Below are 10898 nucleotides of genomic sequence, written 5' to 3' on the forward strand. Positions count from 1 at the left end.
TAAGCATATTTCAGTATTTTACATCAATGAAATGAAGTATTATTTTTGTTGCATCTCTATATTTATGGTTATTTTTGTAATTTTTTGCGTTCATGTTTAATTTTGAATTAGTGGTATTAGAGCGGTCTACTCTTTCTCTATTTTTCTTTGCATGTCCCCAATGAGGTTGGGATATAAGGAGTTAGGGCTTGAACTGGTCTAACCTTTGCAAGACCAGCCTTGCAAATCCCGACAATCTCCCATGGCAGATGAAAAGAAAGATGAGAGGGCAGGATATCCTATCAAAATATTGCTCGAAGAAGATCTCGAGCGACAAAGGAACATGATGATGGAAAATTTTTCCCAGATCCTTCATCGACTACTTAGGGACGATGCATCTACTTCCAACAGCTACTCTGGAAACACCTCACACTTTAAGGTACAAGTTAACTTTGAAATCCCCATATTCGAGGGTTAGCTAGACGCAAATGCCATAGATAAATGGTTAAGTTTGCTAGATGGTTATTTTTCTGTTCATGATTTTTCTAGATGGGAAAATATCACTTTTGCACTTCTCAAAGAAGCCCCCCACGTCAAGGACTGGTGGGAAACCTACTGTGAGCAGAAGGATGAAAGTATGGGCTCATTATTTTCAACCACACCCACTTGGAATTCATTCTAAGATGCCATCAAGGAGTAGTACTACCCTGTCAAGAGCTCTGAGGACAAATACATAAAGTGGACCATGCTGTGGTAGGGAAGGGACCAAGATGTGTGGGAGTTTACAAATATTTTTCATACCCTTCGCACAAAGTTGGGTATCAAGGATTCTGAGCTTCATTTGGTACTCAAATACCGCGACTGCCTACATAGGTACATCCAAGATGAGATGGAGTTCCTGAACATCTCCTCCCTGAGCATGGCGTACCTATACGCTATCAAGATCAAGCAGAAGTTTAAACAAAAGAAGCGAGACTTCGGATCTGTGAATTTGAAGAACAAAGGACAAAACCAAGGCAGGGTGACCAAGACAACTCGTCAAAGCCGCAAGAAAAGAACAACACCACGAATTCAAATAAGGACACAAGAAAGTGGTGTGAGTTCCATAAGAGCCCCACTCATAACACAAGTCAGTGTCAGACTAAACAATCGCTGGTGGCTGAGTTGAAGGCTTCAGAATCAAATACATGTTTTGACCCTGAGTCAAAACCTAATAAGGGGAATGACAAAGGGAAACAAATCATTGATTCAGAGCCTAGAACCAATGTTACCACTGCCAAGTTCCATAAGATTGAGCCTGAAGATCCAGAGGAGGGGGGGCATCTTTTCCACTCACAGATGTGGGTGAAGGGTTCGTTGCTGCAATTCATTGTTGACAATGGGAGCCAAAAGAACCTCATTTTAGTAGAGGTCATGAAGCGGTTGGGACTACCAACCATACCACACCCGCAATCATACAACATCGGGTGGCTTCACCAAGGATAAGATCTCCGAGTCCACCAGCCTACCCTACAACATCAAGCCCTTCACAGATGAGGTATTGTGTGATGTTGCACCACTTGATGTTTGTGATGTATTATTAGGCCAACCATACTTGTTGAAGATACATGCTATGTATGAGTCAAGGATAACATTGTACAATGCTAAGACAATAAATTGCACTAGGATATTAGTAAGAGTTGTGTTGTGCTAAGGAGGTGAGGAGCACTAAGATATTTATACAAAATGTGCCAATGTAGATACCTCACTTTGTTTACTTAGAGAAATAATGGTACTCATTTCCTGAAAATAAAAGTAAGGAGGGACTACAAATTTTAGAAATGTAAAAACTTTGGGGCTGTGGTAGCTGCTACAACGATCCCTTTATAATAATTACTACTAAATTAATTTCATTGTAGTATTCTTTATGCATTTGGTTAGTGATAGTGTATTCATTTTTACACAATGTTCATAGTAATTGGGATCCTTTATTAGAGGGTAATTGAAATTTCTAAGAAATATTTATTAGATCCTTTATGAGTGGAATTTACATTATGTCATAGCCTTTAGGAGGGTAATTGAAATGGAAATCATTATTCATGCTTGGACCATGATTATATACCTTAGCTTTCACACAAAAAATCATGAGGTGTTTCACCATTGCGATGTCATCCACCTTATCTTTAAAACAAAATATCAATTCATAACCTTATTGGGAATAACAATTCAATCCCCTTACCTTATAAGGTACTATGTAAAATTGACACAAGAGATTCACAGTGGAGGCTATGCTCCAAGATTTAGAATCAAACTATAACACTGTGTTGGTATGTCATTGTTGAGTCGTGAAATGGGTATGTAATTACTATTACTCATCATTCTCTTCCTTTATTCTTATCTTCTCTATATCCTAATGTGTTAATATATTAAATAATTATGGCAAGAAATGAAGGAATTATCTGGATTTAGCTAATTATTACCCTTCTTTATGTAGGAAAACAACAAAAGGGACAAATGTTGTTCCCTAACGAAGGAACAGAGAAAATAAACAAGCCAAGGAAGGAATGTGATAGTTACGGTCAAGGCTAAAGATGAATCAGGAGGATCAACGTGAGAAAGGAAAGGATGTCTAAAGTTGGAAATCAGTTGCGAATATCTTTTACTCTTTCTGATTATAAAAGGAGACAATTGTAAAAAGAAAGGGGAATCTCTATTGTTATTGAATTTTTAATTTTAATTACAGACTCTCGTTGTTGAGAGAACATGGTTATATTGTAATGTTACCTACATTTTATGATTAATACATAAGTGAAGTTGCTATTCCCTCAAGCTATCTGAAGTAACTTAGTAGTGTTCGCTGGCGGCTAAGGGCCTAGCCTCTGGTGGATTCAACTGCTTTCTTTGTGTCATACATTTCCAAATTCTCACAAGTGTGATGGTTTGATAGTATTATTGCTTTCTGTGATTTTATTTCCTTCGCTGTTTATTATTTTCTTGTGTTGACAGAATATCTCTGCTTTATACGATTTACAACATTATCGTTTAATTCAGTTCATCTTCAGATTGTGTTACTTAGATAAATATTCAGCTTGATGTAATCAATTGTAAAGAGTTTAACTATCACTGTCAGACTCTCAGATTGATACTATTGTTGTTTGGATTATTTACTGGAGATTGGGTTTGATTTAGATTAAATCAGTTAAGAAGAGATGAGTTATTACTACTGTACTCTTAGCTGATCCCATTTCAAATTTCTTGAGTCAGGATTGATTACACTTTCGGTAGAAGTTTGAGTCTTGAAGTTCAGTTGTTATATTCCCTTTAATGATTGCTGTTGGAATTTATTAGATGCATCCGTTTACTCTTGTATTTAAAGATCTATACTGCAATTTAGGAAACATTACTCTTTGAATTAAATAGAAGCCACATACTGTGTACACTCTTGAAATAAGAGGACTTGCCCGAGTTGATAATTAATGTGAGGATAATTAGGAGTTTTAAAAGGCACCTTTTATCACCCAACATTTTGGCGTTGTTGCGGGGGAAAGTGTAACCATTTATAAAGAGTGATGTACATCTGATAATTGTTGTTGAGGAAGAATTGGGTATTGAAAATGAAAGGTAAGAACCTACATAATGAGCAAGTAAAGTGCTTGCTCCTTTGCCCGCTTTTCAGCACAATTACAGAAAACTAAAGTAGGTATTTGATGTTTGTCTGTTGAGAGAGAACTAGGTATTAAAAACGGAAGGTAAGAACCTGCGTACGGAGCAAGTAAAATGCTTGCTCCCCCGCCCACTTTCCAGCAGAATTGTTAGGAACTTAGGGTAGAGATAAAAATTTAAATTGTTTGCATGAATGACTACGAAGAAAAGACTCGAAAACAATCCAATTCCACTACCCAAACCTGAAAATCTAAGGGACCGGTGACCCTTGGACGATCAACTTTCATAGATGACATCTTAAAGAAAGTTGAATCTCAGCCATCAGTAGGTCCTCAAATAATTTCTTCCAAACAACCTACTGTCTCCCTTCGGGCCACAGGCTCACCATCTATAGCCTATGCTGAGGTCCATAGTAAAACAGAAGGAACTGAGCAGAGTTTTCAAGATATTGAAAATTCACTCCCAAATCCCTCACAAGAAGGGAATTCTTGTAATATTCATGAAGGAGGAGGAGAAATAGGGGAAACAGAGGAACGAAGATCCCCTCAGGGATTAATTTAACAAGGAACACCCAGTATCCCGGATCGAAGGAGTGCTGTTAAGATCAATCCCACCCCTTCTATTCACCTTAGGAATAACTCTCTAGAGATCCCGAAAAGGTATTGGCATATATTTGATCAAATGGAAAACAACCCACAAGCACCCTATACCTCTACATTATAGTATCTTATCGTTGACACAGTTGTCAATGCACCCATGAAAGCTGTTCCTCTCCAAAATATTCCCACCTTTCATGGACTTACATCAGAGGATCCAGATGCATTTCTATTTGAATTTGATGTATTATGTCGGGGTTATGATTATACCACCGACCCCCAGAAACTAAAGCTGTTTCCCTCTACATTAAAAGGAGCAGCCCTGCAGTTTATGGGGCTACGTTTGGGTACAATAAATGATTGGGATCAAATGAAAACCACTTTCCTTAAAAAATATCAGGGCTATTACAGATCTAGGGAATTGAAAGATGAAATATTCCAAATGGTAGAAAGACCTATTGAAACGTTGGAAGAATATGTGGAACGCTTTCAATATAACCTCCAGCGGTCTCCCTATGCAACTCTGCCTTTGCCTGATAATGTGTTAAAAACTATATTGATTAAAGGAATGAAAGACCAATGGATAGAGACATTAAATATTATGGGTAAAGGTGATATATATTAAGAATATTATGCTAATGTTATTAATTTGTGTATCAGGTCCTCAAGAGGTAGTACAAGATTGAAACCAGTAGAACGCGACATGACCACCAGGGACAGCAAAATCTCTTGCAGGAGCATTATTCATGTAGAAATTGGCAACCTATTAGAGGATTTCAAAACAGATATCTTAGGAAATTTTATGATGCAACTAGACATCATGCAAGCCAAGCAGAAGCAGGCTGAAGCAGAACAAAACTTGGTGATATTTTATCCTAGATGCAGGAAAAAGCATAGTCATAAAGAGTTCCCATTGGATATGGTACAAACCTGTGCCATATGTACCAATGATCACGCAACAGAAAGCTACCCATCACTCCCAGGGTTAAAAGCAGTCTATAAGGAGGCAGAATAAGAAATAGAACTAGTCTACTTGCTAAATCAGCATTGCCAATGGAAACCATGACAAACAGGTATGCCTACTAATCCATCTTCTTTCTTTCAATCCTCGCAATACAATTCACAACAATACCCAGGAGCTATGTGGAAGAACCAGCCACCTTTTCCCAGTTGGTCATAGCAACCATTCCCTATGCCACCTTGGGCCAACCAATCAAATAAAAACAACAATTGGCCAAATTCCTCTTACTTTCCACCATTCTGGCAAAATAATGCATATCCATCTCAATGGCCACCCTCCACCTCGCAAAACTAGAGTTGGAAGTCAAGCTGGTAAAGACCTACAAACCAACCAGCAGGAACAATCCCCCTACCTCAACCTACATTGCCAGAGCCCTACACATTGCAACAGAACCCTCAGACCAACCTACGACCACAGCTCCTAGCCCATCCCAACCCGAACCCCAACAATAGACCAATCTAATCTGTGAAATTTATTGAAGGACCGAAGCTAGAAACTGAGTTGAGGGAGTGTAATGAGCTTAAATTAAGGTTTGGATAGATAATAGAGTTAGAGGGGGATAAAAATATACAAATTGAAGATCTGTTACCTGTAGAACAAGCACCACAAGTGGAGAATACGGTTAAATAGAAAACTCACGATCAAACTATCACCTCTTCTCCACCATTCCCAAAGAGATTAATTATACCTTACTCAATTGAATATCCTGATTTTGATCTTCTGGGAGAATTAAAAAAATTGTGTGTAAAAATACCTCTCCTCTAGGCTATTTAGGACATTCCAATTTATGCAAAAACTATTAAGGAATTGTGTATGAAAAAGCCGAAGAGGAAAATAAAAACAACCCCAACTGTCCATGTAGTTGGTACTTTGTCTGATTTATTATCAGGTAGAGAAACACCAGTAAAATATGAGGACCCAGGAAACCCTATAGTCACGGTACAAATAAATGGATGCTCCTTCCCCAATGCATTAGTTGACCTAGGAGCAGCCATCAATATTCTTACAACAACGACCTGTCAAAAACTTGGCATTACATCCTTGGATCCAACCATAACCTTGCTGGAACTAGCTGACCGATCAGTAGTCAAACCAGAAGGCACATTATAGGATGTAATGGTGTCTGTAGATTCCTGGGAATACCTAGCAGATTTTTTGATCATCAATCCTAGAAACCGGCTAGACGGACATCCCCTAATTCTAGGAAGACCTTGGCTAGCAACAACAGATGCTTACATAAGCTGTCGAACAGGTAGCATGACTATAGAAAGAGGAAGTAATGTGAAGAATTTAGCCTTATACCCTCCAACTCAACCAAGTTTAACAATAATAAAAACTAGAAAACAACTTGTATCATATCTAATTGAAAACATTAGAACACCACTAACTACAGAAGATGCTCTCAATTTCAAGGATCAAAAAGAAGATGACATCATTAACACTTACATTAAGCAACCATATGTCGTATCCCATCCAAAATGTCACATGATCAAAGCAGCCCTGGATAACGAAATTGAAGTAGATCCCTTAAAGGATATTAATGACAAGTCAATACCAACAACTTCTGTTTATAATAGAAAAACCATAGAAATTGAGCTAGGGAAAACCTTAAATATCAACAAAAACCTCACTGGTGACTAGGAGCAGAGGCTTGTTCAACTCCTGAGAAAATATAAAGAGGCTTTTTCATTTGATTACCCAGACATGAAAGGGATTGATCCCCAATTATGCATGCACCACATCTATACAGAGAAAGATGCCAAGCCCATTCGACAAATTAAAAATAAATTTATACTAGTAAATCATAACGTTCACTCATAATTATAATCAAATTTATTAATATAGATATATATATATATATATATATATATATATATATATATATATATATATATATATATATAAGAAACATAGTAAGAAATTGATTTTATAAGATATTAAAATTTAAATTTTTTAAATAAATAATTTAAAATCAAATTTACATAGTAAGAAATTTATTTTATAAAATTTTAAAATTAAATTTTTTAAATAAATAATTTAAAATTTATATCTTTGTAAGTTTAAGTGGAATTATATCATCATGTCTAATATATCACTTCTAGGGTGGGACAGAATTGATCCAGTTACTTCACAACAAAAGGTGTCTTAACAAGGCATTCAATTACCATCTATCCAAAACCCTATGAACATATTTATATATCGTTTTAAAAAGATATTTTCCTATCTATTAATAATATCTTTATTAAATTGGTATCTCTTTTGAAGGGGAGGGTGGAGCGGTAGAGGTAATTGTTAACCTCGAAGAAAAAACAGAAATAAAGTAAGCATGGGGTCTTGGCATTGCAACAAACAATCAAACGGAAACCTTTTCTCTTTGGCAAGGTCTGAAAATCAGTTTGGTCAATAGTATCAAAAGTTTCTCTATAATTGACAATTCCATGATGATTATTCAAAAGTGTATGAAGCTACTCGAGAACGTCAATCTTCTCAGTGATGAAACCTCCTCAATCATGGCAAGGATTATTTACCTGTTAAAAAAAATTGAAAAGGTGAATTTGTTCCATGTGTTGCGTGCCAATAACCACTTGGTGAATGGTCAAGCCAATGCTAGGGTGATGTTGGAACAAGGTAGTTTATGTATAAATCAAGACAAAATCTCATGTCACATGCCTTGATCTATAGCACCAGGCCGATGTTGTACTGCGGGGGTACGGGTCTTCAGAGAATTAAGTTGGTAGTTAAGATGGTTAGCTCCTTGATGTTCCTCCATAGTGCTTTGGAAGTTGGGATGGTTGGTTTCGAGTTAATGCACATGTGTGGTTCCATTGGAATGTAGATAATGTATGATGACAGGGGGGCATCGTGGTTTCAGTTACTCACCAGGATATGCAATATAGCCATCCCTCTCAAGGAAGATGGTACCATCACATTACGATTCTCGTTAATTCTGGCAATGGATGAAACAGAGGGAATTTACCTTGACAAGACTCTGAATCGACTAGCATTTGTGAAGGGTAAGTTCAGGAGGAATGTTGGGGTTGAACAAGCCATTATATATGGCAGTTGGCTACAGTCAGTTAATCAAAGGATAATTATTGTCTAGGGGTGGATTGCTGTGAAGATGGCCTCCGCGCATAATGGCAGTGGTGGAGGCTCTGGTTTCGGAAGCTCAGGGTTTGGTCATGGCAGTGGTGGGAGCATTGAGAGTTTGGTGGAGAAGTCTTGTAAACAAGTTATAAAGGATATTGTTAAGGAAATTAACGAAAGTATGGCAGTTCTATATGCTCAATTATCTCGATTGGGTAAAGATATGGAATTATTGCAAAAGACAATGGAAGGCCTATGTATCGATGTGATTAGCAAGGTGGATAACCTCGAAATAAAAGTGTAAACTACTAGTGTCGGGGTTTTAAAGGAAGTTTTGGGGTTAGGGAAGTCACAGTGTTCAACGCTGCTGGTGCTGAGGTTGTTGTTGATAGTGTTGAGGTTGATGATGGAGAGGATGTCGCGAAGGAATTGACGACTACTGTGGATAAACATGTAGGGGAAGAATTCGATCCCAGTAGCTGCTGAAAGTTTTTCATTTAAATATTATATATATGCTATGTCGATGTATAGAATATAGTGATGTTTTCCAGAGTCTACAATTATAATTATGCTCAAAGACTATATGTAAATAATGTTGGTAGCAAGAAGGTCCCATTCCAATATAAATAAATGAAAGTTATTGAGAGCACAATCTTGAATTTTGTACAAAAACTTTTCGAGTTTGTATAATAAAAATAAAAATGCTACCAATTTCTTAAAAAAAAATTAATATCTTTATTAAATTAATTAACCGACCTATTGGCTAGAAAATGTTTTTTTGTTTTTTTTTTTAATCTAAAATAATCAATAACTCACATATCTACCGCGCATAGGTACATTAACTGTTAAAATTATATGCTAAAGTGTGAAGTCTTTGATGCAGGAAAAGTTGAAGAGTCTTAAACGCTTAGATATTTTTTCGTTTAAGAGGTACGATTTTGATTAAAAATGTGCGATTTGGAAAGGTATAAAATATAAAAAAAAAAATATCGAAGAGAATATTCCGAATTAAGATAAATAAAAGCTGACTGTTGGTCACCTCGATGCGCACGGAAATTGTATTCCAACTCACATCCAGGAAAGCGCTGGTCACGGGCCAAGGGTGACACTGCTGGCATTTATTTAATACGCCGCTTCTGGCAATGTCCAGATTGTCCACGTGGCAGAGCAGCAATTGTAAATTCCCGATTTTTTATGTCGACGTAGACGCGTTTTCTGGGCGGAGCGCGTTGTCTTGTTACTGTGCTTTTTTATTTCGAGGTTGGCCACTGGCCACACCAGAAACGCCATCGCATGACGCCTTTCCTTTGTATTTATGTGTATATGTTACTGTGTATATACAGCAGAGCTGCCTGCTGAATAGAGAGAATTGTAGTTGAGAGAGGCGATGGCGCAGAAAATGTTTTTGGCGGCCGCTTTATCGCTGCTGCTGCTGTGCGCCGGCATAGCAGGGTTGGTGCTGCTCTATTTGTGGCTCATCTCTTACATTTCGCTGCTGCGGAGTCAGCGGCGCCGCCACCAGTCGGAGGAGAACGACAAGTCTCCCAAGCAGCAGGGCCTCTCGGCGGCCGACCTCCAGCGGCTGCCCACCATCGAATGCCACGAAGAAGAGGGAGAAGAGCACCGCTTCGCGGTTCACAGCGGCGGTGGCGGCAACAATGAGTGCGCGGTTTGCCTCGACGATTTCCAGATCGGTGACCGGTGCCGCGTGATCCCCGCATGCGGCCACGCCTTTCATGTGCAGTGCGCCGATGCGTGGCTGTCGAAGCGCTCCGTGTGCCCCATTTGCAGGACCAGTGCTCGTGAGAGCAAGGGAAACAATGGTGTGAATGGCGGTGCTGTGGCGGCGGCGTTGCAGGAAGAATCGGGGCAAGATCACGATCACGATCTGGAATCGGAGTGTCGTCCTCCGCCTCCGGCCGAGAGTGTCGTGGTCGATATCCCGATTGCCATTATGACTAGTTGAGGACTACAGCCTGTGTGTTGGAATGGTCGATGTTTCTAAGATTTTTGTCAGAATTACAGAATTACAGTGTATATCTGTAATTCTGACATATGCAGCTATCTGTTAAAATTTAATTAATTCTGATATATGCAGCTATATGTTAAAATTTAATTAATTCTGATAGAGTCAGCTACCTGTTGAAGTTAAATTAGAGCATGATGGTGTGTGGGGCTCCTTGGGTATTGCTTTTGTAAAGAATTTGGTCAGACTAACAACTCTTATCTTCTCTGTGTTTGGTCAGACTAACAACTCATATCTTTTGTTGGTCAATCTATATTTTTTGGAAGTCATGTATCGAGAATTTACTGATTTTTTTAAAGGGTGCTGTAAAGCTTTTTAAAATAAATTAACATTTAAGGTATTTTCACATGGTTGTGCATGGTTATGCAGAACATATTTTTTCAGTATTTTCAGTGCAATGGTACTTTCACTTTTTGTCAATATTTTTGATATTTTCATCGTTTGTGGGATCTTTATAACTGAGGCTTTGATTTATTAGTTGTATATCTATAGCTATAGGGATGTTTGTTCTTTTTTAATTTTATTTTGTTATATATATTAATTATTA

General features: G+C 38.0%; 1 protein-coding gene across 1 annotated transcript; it reads left to right on the forward strand.

Moving 5' to 3' along the window:
* The first annotated feature begins 9584 nt into the window (after positions 1-9584).
* LOC149140057 (E3 ubiquitin-protein ligase ATL23-like) lies at positions 9585-10606 on the forward strand. The gene has a single exon (XM_089449466.1). It carries the CDS (start codon positions 9713-9715, stop codon positions 10289-10291), a length of 579 nt encoding a protein of 192 aa, XP_089305592.1. The 5' UTR covers positions 9585-9712; the 3' UTR covers positions 10292-10606.
* The last annotated feature ends 292 nt before the right edge of the window (positions 10607-10898 follow it).

Source organism: Pinus tabuliformis, chromosome X (assembly GCF_031772625.1).
Source record: "Pinus tabuliformis cultivar Carrire ecotype Pingquan chromosome X, CPIR1, whole genome shotgun sequence".
NCBI classification, from domain to species: domain Eukaryota; kingdom Viridiplantae; phylum Streptophyta; class Pinopsida; order Pinales; family Pinaceae; genus Pinus; species Pinus tabuliformis.